Source organism: Neofelis nebulosa, chromosome 4 (assembly GCF_028018385.1).
Source record: "Neofelis nebulosa isolate mNeoNeb1 chromosome 4, mNeoNeb1.pri, whole genome shotgun sequence".
NCBI lineage: Eukaryota > Metazoa > Chordata > Mammalia > Carnivora > Felidae > Neofelis > Neofelis nebulosa.
Window position 1 is genome coordinate 156,754,813 of NC_080785.1, and position 17,220 is coordinate 156,772,032.

At 59.7% G+C, this 17,220-nt stretch overlaps 1 protein-coding gene across 9 annotated transcripts in view; it reads right to left on the minus strand.

The window, feature by feature from the left end:
* The window catches only part of KCNN1 (potassium calcium-activated channel subfamily N member 1), a 34,298-nt gene extending 17,370 nt beyond the window's left edge, over positions 1-16,928 (minus strand). For 2 of the 9 annotated variants that reach the window (XR_009261027.1, XR_009261028.1), the window contains exons 1-3: positions 7,316-7,553; positions 2,080-2,562; positions 1,222-1,317 (exon numbers count right to left, since the gene is read on the minus strand). Coding sequence is in view for 7 of the 9 variants with exons in the window: in XM_058727481.1 (XP_058583464.1) it covers positions 1,222-1,317; positions 2,080-2,562; positions 7,316-7,480 (744 nt within the window). In the remaining 2 variants the exon portion in view is untranslated. Of the gene's footprint in view, positions 1-1,221; positions 1,318-2,079; positions 2,563-3,000; positions 3,219-7,315; positions 7,557-13,849; positions 13,965-15,704; positions 15,833-16,810 lie in introns of those variants that run through there. The other 7 variants (XM_058727484.1, XM_058727483.1, XM_058727485.1 and 4 more) reach the window with 7 other exon arrangements.
* Positions 16,929-17,220: the final 292 nt, after the last annotated feature.

Genomic DNA, 17,220 nt, shown 5'->3' on the forward strand with positions numbered 1-17,220 from the left:
GAAACCGACCCTGCCAGCACCTGATCTTGGACCTCCAGCCCCAGCACCCTGAGAACACATTTCCTGCCGTCTCAGCCCCTCGGCTGTGGTGCTCTGTTAAAGCAGCCGGGAGCACCCTCACACAGTGCTTCGGTCTTTTAGTGGTTGAATCACATCCCACTGTGTGGGCACATGACATTTTGTTGGGCCATACACCGGGGATCTGGGTTGTTTCCACTTGGTGGTACCCGCGAATAGGGCTGCTAGGTGCATATGTATACGAGTTGCGTGTGGATGTAGGCGGTATAGGTTTTCATTTCTCTTGGATGCCCCTGGGGATCTCTGCAGGTGGATCAACCCAGGCAGGGATTTTCCTCCACCCACCTCCCGTCAGACCACAGCTCCTTCAGGCCAGGGGTCCGGGGCCAGAGTCGGGAGCCAGATCTGACACCCTCTGGCATCCCCAGGCCCCGGTGCCAACCCCAGGTGACATCTGCCTGCTGTGACAGGTTGTGACAGCACGCCCTGAGCTGGGCTCTCCGGGGTCCATCGAGGTTTCAGTGAACTCCCGAAACAGGAGAACAGCCTCCCTGGCATGTAACAAATCTTTCAAATGCAGGGTCTAACCGAATAGGAACAGAAGGCTGGGGTCACAAACACTGGCTTCCAAGGCTGCAAAACCTCGGAAGACCCCAGGGCTGCGAAGATGACTTATGTGTGCCAGACCCCAGCTCACCTCTGGCTCCCTCGTTGTCCTCTCCGCCCCCCCCCCCAATAACCAATGAAAAATAAAACATAGACAAGTATTCTAAAGAAATTTAGAGTGATCTAAAGGGCATGTCTTCAGGGGCGCCTGGGTGGCGCAGTCGGTTAAGCGTCCGACTTCAGCCAGGTCACGATCTCGCGGTCCGTGAGTTCGAGCCCCGCGTCAGGCTCTGGGCTGGTGGCTCGGAGCCTGGAGCCTGTTTCCGATTCTGTGTCTCCCTCTCTCTCTGCCCCTCCCCCGTTCATGCTCTGTCTCTCTCTGTCCCAAAAATAAATAAAAAACGTTGGAAAAAAAAAAAAATTTTAAAGGGCATGTCTTCAGAGAGGTCTTTTTTTTTTTTTTTTTTTTTTTTTTTTTCTATAAAGAGGCTACTGGTCCTTTCATGTTTTAGGGGGCTGGGGTCCCAGGTGGCTGGTACGGGGAGGGGTCTCTGGGGGCACGGAGAGGGGAACTGCCCTGGCCAGCCCGCCACTGACCTGGATCTCCCTGGCGTGGTAGAGGACCACCAGGCCCAGCAGGATGACCGTGGAGAGGCTGATGAGGCATTTCAGTGCAAACGAGTACAGGGACTCCTGGGCGGAGAGAGAGAGGGCAGGAGGACAAGGGCGCTGGGGGGTGGGTGGCCCTCCTGACCCCCCCCACCTGGGCTCCCCCCTCAGGAAGGAATGCTCCTGTCCCTTTCTCCTCAGGCCTGGGTCGATGGCAACGCTGGCCTATACTTCAGAGTTGATAAGGCCTGGCCTCCTAAAGGCCCAGCATGTCACAGCTGATAAGGCCTGGCCTCACGTAGGCACTTCACCGTTTAGAAGGCCTCGCCGCATCCCCCGGCGGCATTTCACAGTCTACCGGCGGACGTGCCCCGATCTCTCTCTCTCTGTCCTCACACACCCTTGGGTGGCACGAGGGGGCGTGCAGCCATAGCAGCAGCCCAGCCCGAGCACTCTCAGGAGGAGAAGCTCTTTCCGGGCTCTGAGGCCCAGGCCTTCGCTGGGGCTCTCCTGTCCTAGGCCTGGACTGGGGGGCAGCCGCCACCCCCCCCACCCCCGCCACCCTTAAGCCAGGGTGTGGCCTCTTGGTGCAGGGCAGAAGGAATGGGCTGGAGCCTAACTCCCCCACGTACAGCCCGCCTGCAACCCCCACAAGGTAGACACAGTGGGAGGCCCAGTACCCACCCCCTGCCCTGCCTCCGGGACCCCCGCCCCCCTACTTCTCCAGCATCTTCTACCTGCTCCTCCTGGGGCCAATACGGTCCCTGAGCCCACGCCCCAGGGGCAGCGAGGAGCCAAGTGGGCCCACAGGGCCCTCCCTGGGCCAAGGGGAAAGGCCACGCCTACCTTGGTGTAGACCCCCCAGGACAGCTCCGTCTCGGTCACCATGACGACAATGCCAAACATGGCGAAGATGAGGGCGTAGTCACTGAGGCGCTTCCGCTTCTCGAAGAGCGCCCGCCGGTGGCCCAGGCGGTGGCCCACGTTTGGGGTCTTCCCCAAGTCCCTCCTCCTGCCTGCCTCGTCCTCTTCATCGTCTTCCTCCTCTTCTTGGTCCTGGGGCTGCCCCCGGGGACTGCCGGGTGAGGGCCGGGCTGGCTCGCTCTTGGCCACCACCACCTGGAGGCCTGGGCCATGTGGGGGCTGGGGGGGGTGGCCGGCCTCGGGCTCCGAAGGGTCTCTGCCCAGGGCACCCAGCCCGCTGCCCAGCGGCCGCCCCCCACAGCCATTGTGGCTGTGGCTGTTCATGACTATGTGGGTGCCGGGGTTGGGCTCGCCGTAGGCCACCCGGGGCCCGGCATGGCTCGGTGACCGTGCTCCTGTGCCGACCTGAGGGGCACGAGGGACACAGTCAGGGAAGGGCCTTGCCAACCGACCAGAGGGCAGGGACCCCTGTCACCACCCCAAGACATTCTGAGGCTCAGGAAGCCCTGAACCCAGACACGTGACTGACACGTGGGTTGGCCATCCGAGAAACACCCAAGTCAGCCTATATTCCTCTCCTGCTCAAAACCCTCCCATGGCTCCCCAGTGCTGCTGCACAAAAACCAAAGACCTCACTGTGGCCAGGAGGCCCTCTGTGGTCTGGCTCCTACCCACCTCAACCCTCTCACTCCTCCAGAGTCATTCTCTTCCAGCCACATAAGCATCCCCATCACCAGATCCTGACAAGCCTGGTCCAGCCTGGGGCCTTTGCACCTGCTGGGCCCTCAGCCTGGAACACCCTCTTATTGAACCTTTGCCCACTGGTTTTCTGTCTCCAAGTACCTAAAACAATGCCGAGCACTCAGCTGACACTCAGCAAACACTTTGGAATGTCTGGAGACAGAATGTGCTGGCAGGTTTGCCTGGGTGGACCAGAGGCCGTGTGTGTGGTCAGGAGGTGGTTCCAACCTGGGCTCGTCTCCTTCTGACCTTCAGGTTCTCGGGCAAGTTAAGCTCACCCTACTGGGCCTCCAATTCCTCCCCTAGAGCTGTCCGAAGGCCTGAACACACGCAAGCATGGGGTATCAGTGTGGGGACACGAGGACCGTGGCTGTGGCTACAGAGACCCCCAGCCCCCTCCTGCCTGCGTGGAAGGAGGTTTGTGATCTCCAAAGAGACTCCGGGACCAACGTGGCAACCCAGTATTTACCTCTAAGATCCCAGAGTTGATTCTGTAGGGCCTTGTGAGATGTGCTCAGCCTGGCCCTGTGACCCCAGGTCAGCCTCAGCTTCCCCACCAGGCTACCAGAGAGCAGATTGTCTGACCGCCCCGACATCCTGGGATTCTGCCCTTGCATAGGGCAGTGTCCTCTGGCATCATGTTCGAGAGCAAAGACCCTGAGGACAGTGACCCATACAAGATGAGGCTGCCTGGAGTCTCACCTTCTGGGTCCCAACTTGCTAGACCCTCCCCTGTCCCACCCCAACCCACCATCTCGCCCTCCCTCCTGTGTGCCCCCCGTTGCCACCATGAGCTGATGTTTAGCGAACGTCTACAACACGCCAGGCTACGTCCTTCACGCGAATTTGCTCCTTGATCCTTGCCAATACCCCCAAGAAGGGGTGCTGCGGTTTGGCCAGTTTCACCGGTGGGGAAACTGAGGCGCTGTGCCGTGAAGGGGCCATGTCCTTCTAGGGGAGATTCTGGACCGGGCTGCTTTGTAAGATTCTCTCAGCAGGAATCAGTGGGGCAGCGACAGGCAGTGGCCAAGTGCTGACCCCCTTTGAAAAGGCCAGCCTGGCATGCACGGCGGGCCCCTGTGGACCAGGCCCGGGAGAGAGGGCTGTGCGCACAGACAGGGTGCCTCTGCGGCCCTGCAACCACACTCTGGTGGTGGAGGGGGGAGGGGGGGGTGACAGACACGGAAACTGTCACATAAAGACATGCCAAGATGACACCTTGTCGGGCACCCCCCAGACAATGTCTGTCCCACTCACCGCATGTCCCCAGATGCTGGTGCCCACGCACAGTAGGGGCACAAGAAACTTTCCTTTCGTGGCAGAGCTACCTCATGAGTATTAGAACATGTCCCTTCCCTCGCCCCTCCATCCATTACCTCAACCAGACCGGGGCCACCTGTGGCCTCTGACACGTTGGTTTATAAGTCCTGGCCTCACACGGGCTTAGCACTTCACGGTTTCTATGAGCTGGTCTCCTGCACGCCCCGTACTTCACGGTTTATAAGGCTGACCTTGGCCCCGGATCTCTCTCTCCACCTTCACGAACACTCAGGGGCCTTGCTACTCCCAGGCGAGGGCCCCTGCTCACCACCTGAAGGGCCATCAGCTGGCAGGTGGGGCCAGGAGCCTGTCACCAGGAGACACACAGCGATCGCAGACCCTGCTCTCTCCCAGGAGGTGAGGAAACCCCCAGGCATCGCTCCTACCATGCCTCCTGAAAGCGCAGGGGGTCCTCACCCAGGGCTCGGGGGCACAGGCAGGAGAGGCGAGTGGCCTGGCAGACGGAGCCTGGAGGGGGTGGGGGTGTTGCAAACGACCTTCCGAAACGCACTTACGAAGATACAATTTGGGGATGTGACTCAGCCACCCGACGCATAGGCCAAATTCAGCCGTGTGTCGGCCATGCTCCTCCTTGCCTGGCAGCCTCGTCCTAAGGTGCCCTGGGCAGGGAGGGGTTGGGGGGATGGGTACAGGTGGCTTCTGGGAGGGAGAGAGGTGGAGGGCCTTCCTGTGGCCCATCACCTTAACGTGCCCATAGCGCTTACTGTGGGCTTATTGGGCTCTTTATCAGAATTATCATGTTTAACCTCCGTTGCCACTAAGTGAGGCAGGCGGCATTCCCGTTCCCATTTTACAGATGGGAGACAAGGCTCAGAGAGGTTTAGCACCTTGCCCAAGGTCACAAAGTCAGGAAGGGAGCAGAGACGAAGTCAGTGCCATCTGGGGGGGCAGAGGGTGGTGGGATGTGCCAAGTTCCCTCTTGACGAGCCTTCTGGGAAGGGAGTCAGCCAAGCCCTGCCCTTGAGGGGCCACAGAGCTCAGGACACAGGCATGGTGGGTGTCTGACCCTTTCTGTGACCTCAGAAGAAACAGGACAGAGTGGCCTGCCTGAGATTCCATAGAAGGGGGCAGCTGGTTTCTGCTGTTTGGGTGGGACCGGGGGGGGGGGCCCTGGGAGACAAGAGACCCAACCCCTTCCCAGGTATACCTTCCCCTCCCCCACTGCAATTAGGATCAAAGCTGGGGTCTCTGGAACCCTCAGAGATTCCCAAAGAACCAGGAGCCTCTCTAAAACTCTGGCCAAGGGGCGCCTGGGTGGCGCAGTCGGTTAAGCGTCCGACTTCAGCCAGGTCACGATCTCGCGGTCCGTGAGTTCGAGCCCCGCGTCAGGCTCTGGGCTGATGGCTCGGAGCCTGGAGCCTGTTTCCGATTCTGTGTCTCCCTCTCTCTCTGCCCCTCCCCCGTTCATGCTCTGTCTCTCTCTGTCCCAAAAATAAATTTAAAAAAATGTTGAAAAAAAAAATTAAAAAAAAAAAAATAAAACTCTGGCCAAGGTTTGGTTGTCTGTGAAAGGGTGTATTTTTCTGGGTGAAGGCCCTGGGTTCGCCAGTGAGTTCTAAAAAGTTAGAAACACCTCGTGGGCTGCATCTGGTTCGGAAGGTCCCTAGAATTGCCAAAAGTACCTAATGTGTCTGGGGCATGAGCCCTCTGTTCACTGAAGGCTGGCATGGGAGGATGAGCCGAACCCCCCCCCCCCCTTTCACACCACCCCAAGAGACACTGTGTGAACCCGGCGGGCCACCCATGGCAGGGGGCGCCCAGGAGGACTCGAGGAGTGGGAGAACGCAGGCAGGTGGCAGGAAGCAGGGCGGCTGGCTTCTCCAAGCTTTTCTACTCAACAGAAAGACAAAGAAACTGGCCAGACCCCCCCCCCCCCAAGGTCCTCGAGTGAGCCCTTTTACAAATGACTAAGTTGGTGCAGTGGCTGCCTGGGAGGGACCCTTGGGTGTCCCAGCCAGGATGAAGTCACTGCCCCCTCCTCAGCTGCCTGCCTCTTCAGTGAAAGGATGTCTCGGTGCCCGCCCCCCGCCCACCCCCCCCCACCCCCCCAGCAGGTTGGTGGCCAAAATGGAAGTGAGATCTCACATGGAAAATGCTTAGCATGTGGCCGTGGGTACATCTGAGGAGGTGCTGCTGCCCATCCTTCGGAGCTGGACCAGAAGGGGCCTATCTCCAAAGCAGAGCCCCCCCTTGCGGTGAAATGCACATCCCACCGCTCCCAGGAACCGTGGCCAGGGCAGCACATGGCAGAACCTTCCAGGACGTGTGGGTGAGCTGTGTGGGGTGTGTGTCCCAGTGGAGGGTGCGTAAGGATCCTAAGACAACCCACCCACCAGCACTGTTTGCACCCTAGCTCTGCAGGGTGGATGGCATCCACTTGCCCTCCCACCCCTGGGCAGCCCAGGAGTGGATACAGTAAGGCAGGCGCTGACTGCCCAATTCCCTTGGGCGCGCCCCACCCCCACCCCCATCACCACCAGTCAGGAACCTGCCAGCGCTCAGCAGGGTGCAATTAGCCTGCTCTGCCCTCCTCGGGGCTGCCTCCACCAGCGCCCTCCACGCTGACCCCTCTCCATCAGCGTCTCCCGTTTGGCTCCCAGCCTCCAGCACTCACATCTGCAGCCTGCCCTCCAGGACAGCCAAGGCAGTGCCCTGTGTAGGGTACCCGAACCTCTGTCCGGGGACAGCTGAGAGACCTAGCTCCTTGGCCCCTGCATTAGGGCGACCCTAACGGCAGTATCTGGGAGCCGGTGGTGAGGGTCTCCTCCCTCCCGTTCCCAAGTAAGTCCCAGGTCACTGCCTTCACCCCAAGAGCTCCCCCCACCGTATCTCTGGAGTTTAGAGACTCACTGCTGTACCCCGGCCAAAGTGAACCCAGTACCTTCCCCCTCCGGGATTGGGGGTCCGCGAATCTCCACTCGCTCAGGCAGTGCACAGACACACATTCCCTTCCTCTCCGTGTCCCCTGGGTTCCGGATCCTTCGGAGACCCTCCGTCCTGGCCCCTGTCCCAAACCGCGTCCCCCCTCCAGGACGTGCCTCCCTCTTTGGGCGCTCCGGTCCGTCCCACCCGGTACCTGCAGGGCTCGGCTCCCGTGGGCAGAAGAAGCTGGAGGGGAGAGGGTCCCGCGCGGCCGCAGACCCTCGCGTGGGGGCCGGGGCCGGGGCCGCGGACGGGGCGGGCAGCAGCCGGCGGGCGTGGGGCCCGGAGGCGGCCGGGCCGGGGGCGGCGGCGGGTGCATCCCCCGCCGCCCTGTCCACGGGCCCGGCCGGGGGCGAGCGCCCGCCCGGGCCGGGAGAGGAGGGGGCGGTGCGACGCGGACGGCGCCGCCGATTGGTCGAGCCCGGGTTGGCACCGCCCCCGGCGACCCCGCAAGCTCCGCCTACATTTAAAGATCCCACATTCCCGGGAGCCCCCTTCGGCCCCCAGCGCTCAGCTGGTCCTCAAACTCGCTCTCTGGCTGGGCGCAATGGAGGGGACCTTACTTAGCGAAGCGACAACTCCGGTCGCCGACAGGTCTCGAGAACTCCTAGCCGCCCCCTTTCTAAAATCGGGTCTTCCAACTCCAACCCTCTCCTTCAACCCCTCAAATACACGCATTTGCTGAGGGGATAACTTTGCAAAGCGACTGGACACCTCCGTCCTGAAACTACCTCCTCAGATGTCCTGTTTGCAGGATGTTGCCACGTGGAGGGTGCCTAGGACCCCGACGTGGGGGCTTCCAGGAGCTGAGGGGGTGCCTGCTAGGGCCATAGGTTCAAGGCCACCATCTTCGGGACTGAGCCCCCACCCCCATTTCTAACCCTTATCACCAATGCCAGGAAGACAGGCCAGCAGAAGCCTGCTTTGGGGCTGTCCAAAATCAAGCTCCTTTCTGGCACAGAGGGCGTGCTTGGGCGACTCATTCATTCAGCCTTGGGGACAGGGAGGTGGGGAGCCCTTTCCTCCTCCTCCCCCAGGCCTCCTAACTACCTAGGCCTCACCCTGTCCCAGCCTGGCTGGGGGTGACTGAGTCCAGCTTTGACACACACACACACACACACACACACACACACACACACACACACACCATCTCTCTCCCAGTGTTTTCTTCCTAGCTCTGAGCTTGGGACAGGGTCAGGACATCTGATTGCTCGTCACTGCCTGCGGGCAGCTGATCTGTTTCCTCTGTGGTGTCCAGAAAATAGCTGGGCCGAATGAATGAATGAGTGGACGGCTGCCTGGGCAGGGGGTGGCCTCATGGGCCAGTGATGAGGCTGAGAAGAGCCAGGTGATGGCCTGGGGTCTGCAGACAGGACTTCGGTTTCTCATCCCAGCCTCTTGGGGACACCCTGGAGAAGGCCTGGCTGTGGTGGCAGAGGAGGCCTGGGGACCACTCATGCCCTCCCATGTCCACAGGGATGCCAGGAGAGGGGACCCTAAATGGATGCATTCTCAGCCATGCTCGAAGAGCAGCCATCCCCTCTCCATCCCCCCATCCACTCACCAGGCCCCCACTCCAGGCCTGCATGGCCTGCTGAGGGTTCTTTCTAAAGCACAGTCGTGATGGAGCCACCCACATCTCCCTCAGGACCGGGCACACATCCCTGTATGGCATTCAGTGCCCCAGCCCCTGACAACAGAGCCTGCCCCTGTGCGGGTCCCTGCCCCATAAGAAGCATTCACACTGTGCCCACCGGCTGACTCCAGCCTGTGCAGACTTCTGTGGAGTCCTTGCGGCATCTGATGCTTTTTGAATTCAAGTCCAATATGTCAACCTCCAGATACTCACAAAAGCACGAGCCACAGACCCTGGAGGCTCTGCCAGGCCTCCCACCCTGAACAGGCCCTGCAGGCTCTATACCCACCTTCTCTCTCTGGAAAGATCCCTCTTTCCCCTTTGGGCTCATCTGCCCTGAGGGGTCAGAGACCCCCTGGAAGGGGCTGAACTTAGAATGGGGGGGCCTGGTGAACGATCACCATCCACCCGTGTCTGCCTTGCTGCCTGCTTGAACCTCACCCCTCAGAGACAAGGCTGGCAGAGGTGGCTAGGGGTCAGGGGTGGATGGAGGTGGGGCTGTGGGTGGGCATCACCTGAGATTCCATTCCAGATGGAGCCTCTTATCAGCCCATGGCTGGCTGGAAGAGACCTGAGGAGCCTCCAAACGAACCTGTCAGTTGGGATGCCCCAGGACTCACACTCCCAGGAAATGGCCGATCAAACAGGCAGGGGTTGGGGTGGTGGCTGAACAGGAAGCCCCTCTTCCAGGAGCCTGAGGGCTGGGCCACAAGTCTAGGTCCGGATGCAAGAGACCTGGGAGAGGTCTCCCAGGGGCTGAGGGACCCACAGGCTGCCTGAGTAGGGAAGGACTCAAGCCCGCAGGTGTGCATCCACAAGAAATCTCAGACCCATCCTGGGTCTAACAGATAGCTGCCCAGAAGGAGGCTAGACCCTGAGTCCCCCATAAGTGTGGAGATGGCAAAGTGGGGAATGTATTCACTCATTCGCTCATTCATTCATTCACTCACATATTCATCCATTCATTCATTCGCTCATTCATTCATTCATTCATTCACTCATTCGCTCATTCATTCATTCACTCACTCACATATTCATCCATTCATTCATTCATTCACTCACATATTCATTCATTCATTCACTCACATATTCATCCATTCATTCATTCACTCATTCATTCATTCACTCACATATTCATCCATTCATTCATTCGCTCATTCATTCATTCACTCATTTGCTCATTCATTCATTCACTCACATATTCATCCATTCATTCATTCATTCACTCACATATTCATCCATCCATCCATTCATTCATTCACATATTCATCCATTCATTCATTCATTCACTCATTCATTCACTCACATATTCATCCACCCATCCATCCATTCATTCATTCATTCACTCATTCATTCATTCACTCATTCATTCATTCATTCACATAGCCACCAAGCCCCTTTTCTGAGTCTGTTGCTGGGAATGCAGAAGCAGAGATACAAACCTATCCTTCGTGGAGCTGCATTTCTAGAACTCTAGGCACAACCCTCTCCAAATAAAGGGACCAGTAAGAATTCTAGATACACAAAAGTATTAGGAAAAGATCCAATGAAGTTGAGAAAAATACGAATGGGGATGGGGAGACTTGGAGGTGGTCATGGGAGGCCTCCTGGAAGGGGGGACATTCAAAAGGGGTCAAGGGGCAGGCCCTCGAAGAGCTGGAAGGGTGCATCGGGTAGAGGACACTGCAGGGATCAAGACGTTGAGGTGGGCAATGTTTGAGGAAGGGAAGGGAGACCTGTGTGGCTGGAGGGAAGGGGCAAAGGGATGGGGCAAGCCAGAGGCTGGCAGGGGTTCCACCTGCAGGGTTGAGTGCGCGAGGCCTCAGCAGACTGGGAGTCATGGGGGGTTAAGCCCCTTAGGGTCCTGTGAATTGTAGGGGCAGGAAGGGGGACAGGAAGGCCCAAGGGAGCTGGAGTGTGTGTCTCGGAGGGCTTATTCCTGGGCTCTCTGGGATTCGGGGACTTAGAGAAGCTTCATTCATTCTATCAGTGTTTCTTGAGCGCCTCCCATATACAAGGCATGGACCCGAAGTGGAGATACCATGGCGAGGACACAAAAAAGTCCCCTGAACTCGTGTTTTCAGCAGGCAAGATCAGATCTTGAGACACTGAGTAAATACAATTGACCCTTGCAGATGGTGTCCGGGGGAAATGAGGCCAGGGAGGGGTACAGAGGAGCTAAGCCTGGCAGCCCCTGGTCCTCCCCATGGGCAGCCCGCCTAATCCTTGCTCTGGAGGAGGAGCTGGGAGTCTGGGGGTGACAGGCAGGCAGGGAACCAGCATTGTCGGAAGCACAGACTCCCCACAAAGCAGCCTCTGGCCTGGGAGCCCCTGTCACACCCACCAGGGGGTCCCCTCCCCCTCCCCCCACGCCCCCCCACCCCCGGGGCTGTCTCCTCCATTCAGCTGGCGGCAGCCTCCCTATTCCAGGCACCAGCGTCCCCTCCCTTCTCACACTCAGGCTGGAAGGCTCCAGCCTAACTCTTCCTTTCTGGCCACCCCCACATCTAATGGGACCCCAGGTCTGCCCATCCTTGTCCCTAAATTCACTCGGTCCCCATCCCTGCAGCCACTGCTTCACCAGAGGCCCTGGGGGCAAAGGCGTGACTGCAGTAGGGTATTCTGCTTGTGGCCATACTAGTTTGGAGAGTATTCCCCCCCAAATTCCAGTCCACCCAGGACCTCAGAATGTGACCTTATTTGGAAACAGGGTCTTTGCAGACACAGTGACATTAACGTGAGGTCATACGTGACGAGGGCGGGCCTTAACCCAATGATCAGCGTCCTTCTCCAACGGCCACGTGAAGACAGATACAGGGACTGGAGTGATGTGGCCATAAGCCAAGGGACACATGAAGCCCCCCCAGGAAGGGGAAGAGACATAAAGAAGGATGCTCCCCTAGACCCTCCAGAGGGAATGTGGCCCTGCCGATGCCTGGATCTCAGGCTCTGGCCTCCAGAACTGCGAGACGCGACATCTCTGTTGTTCTCAGGTCAAAGTCATACAGTGGTCACAGGCAAGGCACATCCCTCGTTGAGCCTCAGTTTCTTCAGCGGGGCAGTGGGGCCCTCCGAGGGCAGTGAGAGGGGCTGGGGATCCAATCCCCCTCAGATGTGCTAGGCACACAGCAAGCGCTCACTGGATGCTCCCGGTTGCTACTAGCCTGATCGGGATCTGAACCATTTCAAGTGCCTTCCTGACTTCTCTGGCTCCCGTCCAGTCTCTGCCAGGCGCCCCCGAGGGATATTTCCTTGCTAAAATCTCATTATGTTGCTTCTAATTCTGAATGCTCAGTGGCTCCCCATGGCCCTCGTGGCATCTGTACAATTTGACCCTCAGCACAACTCCAGTTGGGCACCAGCAAAGACCTACTTGCCCGACCAGACCCAGCTCAAAGAGCAAGAAGAACACCTCCTCCAGGATGCCTTCCCAGATTTCCCAGAGCACAACAAATCTCTCCCTCCTCCCTGTGGTTCCTCAGCATTGGGCAGAAAACTGGCCACACACAGTCCATCCTCCACGCCCAGCTTAGTCCCAGAATCTGCCCACTTCTCTTCGTCTCTGCCTCTATCCAGTCCTGGCTGAGCTCACTCTACCCAGTTGCCTCCTGGGCTCCCCTCCGGCCTTCTGCCACTTCCACTCTTGCCCCACCGGTCCCTGCTCTCCACAGTAGTCACAGAGGCTTTTGAAAATCACAAACCAGGGGCGCCTGGGTGGCGCAGTCGGTTAAGCGTCCGACTTCAGCCAGGTCACAATCTCGCGGTCCGTGAGTTCGAGCCCCGCGTCAGGCTCTGGGCTGATGGCTCGGAGCCTGGAGCCTGTTTCCGATTCTGTGTCTCCCTCTCTCTCTGCCCCTCCCCCGTTCATGCTCTGTCTCTCTCTGTCCCAAAAATAAATAAAAAAAAAAAAAAGAAAAAAGAAAATCACAAACCAGACCCTGTCCCTCTCTGCTCACACACCCTCCATGGTTCCCCACGGCTCTACAGTCTATTCCTTGACCTCAGCCCCTGCCTGCAGATCCCTCGGTCTTCCTCTTCCTCCTCTCTCCCCCTCGCTCATTCTGTTCCAGTCACAGCAGCCTCCTCACTGTTCCTCAAACGTGCCAACCTCATTTCTGCCTCAGGACCCTTGCACCTGCTGTCCCTGCTGCCAAGTATGCCGTTCTCCCAACTGCCACCTGGCTGGCTCCTCCTCCCGCCTTCTGTCCCCCCTCCAGGAGCCTCCCTCTCCCCGGGTCGTTCTCTCGTACATCATTGCGAGGGGCCCCTGGATGGCTCAGTCGGTTGAGCATCCAGCTCGATTTTGGCTCAGGCCGTGATTCCACACACAGTTCGTGAGATCAAGCCCCGCACTGGGCTCTGAGCTGACAGCAAGGAGCCTGCTTGAGATTCTCTCCCTCTCTCTCTGCCCTTCCCCCACTCATTCATTCTCTCTCTCTCTCTCTCTATCAAAATAAATGAATAAACTTAAAAAAAAAAAAAAAGAAAAAAGGATCACTGTGTTCTATTTCCCTCCCAGCATGTCTCAAGGGCTGATCTGGGCCTGCCTCAGCCCCTGCCGTGTCCCCAGCACCCAGCCCAGGGCACACAGTACCTGTTCGGTGTTTGCTGACTGATTAAACCGACCATACATATTTAGAACCGTTGCCTCCGTTGTCTCCATACCCCGCCCCCATTGGCAGCTCACTGCTCACCCTGAAATGTCAGCCAATGTTTGCAGGGGACAGAGGAGTAAAGGAGCTACTCCCTAAAAGCTGTCTCCGGGAGCGAGACCACAGAATCTGGGTGGCGGACCAGCGGTGGGGGACCTTCCAACCCGGCTCATCTCCTCCCTTCTGGCTGTGTGACACAGAGCGGGTTCCCCACCACCAGCGACGGGAGAAAATGGGCAGTGACTCTCTGGGGGCTCTAGAAAGCACAGCTGTTGTGGTGGTTATTGCAATGTTGGTCTGATGTCAGAGGTTGGAGCTTTTTTCTTATGTCGCCAGATTGTCCACGTAGCTCCCGGGCCACCCTTACTCCCAAATATGACCCAGACCTGGATTCACTCACCCTGGTGTGCAGGGGTCTCCCGGATGAGCCGCCACCAAAGGGCCTGTCCCCTTCAGTCCTGCTGGATTACCACCTGGCTGGCAGGGGGCTGAGCTGCCTTTCTTCTCCCCTTGACCTGTAAGGACCAGACACGGGTAAGGGGTAGAGGCAGGGCCCCAGGAGGGTGGCGTGTAGGTACCTCCCACACTGCAATGGTTTTTAGAGTAGACCTGTCTTCTAACTAGCCGAATTACCCTGTGAGCATGAAGGAAGTTTAAGATCAGTTTAAGATCAGTACCCCATACCAGGCCCTCTCCCTGGAAGCCCCGCTTCCATCCACTGGACACTGCACACTAAAGGCTCTACCTGCCTTTCCCCATGCTGTTCCCTGTCCTGCTCCTAGGTCCCCCCCAATTCCTTCACCACAGGGAGATCTAGGTGGATGAGGCTGGGACAGGCTGCTGTAAGGGTGAAGGAGGTAGGGATCCCTGACTCAGCCAGCTGTATTCTTGGCCACCCCCTGACCCTCACCCTGTCTGCAGCTGCCCTGGGGTAACTCCCTCAAGGAATTCACTCTGTACTGGGCTGTTGCGAAAGCCCCTTGGTACCCATGGAACCCAGGCCCCACTCCGGAGGAGGGGGCGAAAGGGGACACAGAGCAGCCCCATGGCGGAGAGGCGTGAGGGAGCACGAGCCCAGGATGGAACTGAAGGGGAAACACGGGCTGAGATGGACGTCCCAGCTGCCCTTCCTCTCGCTGGGGATCTGGAGTGGGGCCAGTGGCCACCTGGACGAGTCAGGGGCTGCCTGTTCTAGTCAGGGGGGGCTTTGGATCTGACTCTGGCTCTGGGAGAACAGGGAGATTGTCCAAGGTCACCCAGTGGGTCGGTGCGTCAGAGTGATCACTCTACCAGCTCTGGAAGGACCCCTTGCCCTCCCTCCCCTTCTCCCCTTCACCAGCCAGACTTCCTTTGAGGTCTAAGGCAGCTTGAGGAGGCTGGGGGAAGAAGGACTGGGAGGGACATGAGACCCGGGAACCCGGAGGAGGGAGCCAGTTAGGGGGCTCATCCACTCAGTCCTGTCTGGGCCTCCAGCAGTGTGGAGAGACTTGGAGAAGCGTGTGGTACTCCCCCTACCCAGTTCCAGACGGGGCCCTCAAGCCCCACCCTGACAGTTAAACGCAGGAAACAGAGGGGACCCCGGAGCCCACACCACCAGCTGAGTTCTGGGGTTCCTGAATCCGAGTCCGCCACAAACACAGCTCTGCCTCTGCCCAGCTGGGTGACCTTGGGTAAGTGCTAACCCTCTCTGGGCCTCGGCCCCTTTCCCAGTCAGTGGGGTGGGGGCGGGGGGAGGTGGAGCTTAGGGAAGAGAGCAGAGGAGGAGCTCCCACGCACAGTAGGCTGGCAGGTGGGGGGGGGGGTTCCCTTCCACTCTGCAGTGGGCCGGCCGGGGGAATCCCCACCACACTCCGTGAGAGGTGGAAGGACTGAGGGGGAAGGCAGGGGAAGGGAGCAATGGAGCCATCACCGCCCCCCCCCCACCCCGCCACTTCCCCCCCCCCCCCAACCCCCACCCCCAGCTAGCGCCCGAGGGTCCCCTGGTCTCCACCTTCTCCTCTGTGGGAGGACGTCTCCGCCTTCCAAATTCCGGGAGCGGAAGCCCCCCTCCTCCCAGGGGGATGCTGGGGCGGGGGGCGTCTGGAGTGACTCGAGGCTTGGAGTTGGGGCGAGGGGGGGGGGCGGAGATCCCCTCCCTCCCGCACCTCCCCCCTTTGAATTCCGGGAGTCGGGGCAAACCCTGACCGAAACGCCCACCAGGGAGAAGGGGAGCGCCGCTGGGCCCTCCGCCCTGTAAGCGCTCCCACCCTACTCACCGGCCAGAGACGGCCGCCGCCGCCGGAGCCCCAGCGCCTGGCCCGAGCGCGAAGACAAGTGCACGGCCGGGCAAGGGCGTGTGAGCCGGGAGGGTGTGCGCGCGCCGCCGCAGAGCTGACCCCCTCCCCGCCGACCTGGGCCCCGCCCCGCCTCCCCGGGAGGGGCGCCTACCCGGTGGAGCGAGAGAGGCAGACTGCGGCGGCCACCGTGCGACCCCCCCTCTCCCGCTCTGCTTTTCCAGAAAGGGTGGGGGGGGGGGAATCCCCCTCCCCGCAGGAGTGGAACAGCCAATCTCTAAGAACGCTCAAGGAGCTGGGAGGACCCTCCGCCGCCGCTGGCCCATCACGTTCATTTTACAGATGGGGAAACTGAGACCCAGAGCTGGGGCGCCCCTGGCCGGGGCCCAGCGCCCCAGCAGCATAGAAATGCGGCTGCCCGCCTGTCTCTGGGGGGTCGCTTCCTGGCGTCCGGGTTAGGAATGGAGCCGCGGAGAGAAAGGGAGGCAATTCAGCCCCCCACCTTGAGCGGGCTCTGGGGCCTGGGAGGTCCGGGGTGGGGGGGGACCCGGAGGCTTCAGGCAGCTGGTGACGTTGCTGGGGCTGGAAGGTCCCAGTGAGGGAGGGGTACCTCGGGTGGCCATGAAACAAACCACAGAAAACTTCTCTAATGTCATTGTTGGGCTGTGACGTCCCTCTTCTCACCGCACGATTCAGGGACCCCGCTGAACGTGAACAGCCGGGCCCTGGGCCGCGAGATTGTTTGTGAAGGTCACTCTGCCAAATTAGAAGAATGCGGCTCCCGGGGTTAGGGTCACTAGGGGATGGCAGGGGGGGCGCTGCGCAGGGCTCAGCCCCTCCTGTGACCTTGGCCCTGTTCAGGCCCCTCTCTGAGCCTATTTCTTTCTTGCGACTGGACAGCATTCACTTCTGGGGTCCCTCCAGCTCTCCGAGGTCTTTGGGGCTGCCGGCTGTATTTTGCTGTTATCCAATTCCGCCCCCCACCCCCCACCCCAGGAGGAGTGGTGCCCTCCCAGACCACCGTGTTCTCCCTCTCGGCCCCCTGCCCCCCGCAGCCCCACCCACCCAGTCTCCGAACCCCCACCCACCTTCCGCCGTGGCCTGGGATGAGGGGGGTTTCCTCTTGGGAGCCAGGAAGCTTCCATGAGCCTCCATCCTTTTTCTTTTTGGTTGTTTTTTTCCCCCCTCTTTTCTTCCATTCATTCTAAAAATAGCCCTCCCTCTCCAACTCTCCTCCCCCCCGCCCCCCCCACGCCGCCGGGCGCCTCCCTTGGAAAGGTAATGCACTCCCCGGGTGGGGTCCCGGAGGCCGGGATTCCGCGGCGCGGGCGGGGCCGCGGGGTGGGGGGGATGGAGTGGGGGGCGATTGGGAGCGCCCCCCCCCCCATTGTGTGTGAGATGCTCTCAGAAGGAGCCGCCAGCGTGACCGTGACCGTGTGTGGAGGGAAAGAGAACAAAGGGGCGGGGGACCTCTAGGGTATTCATTGTGGAGGCAGAT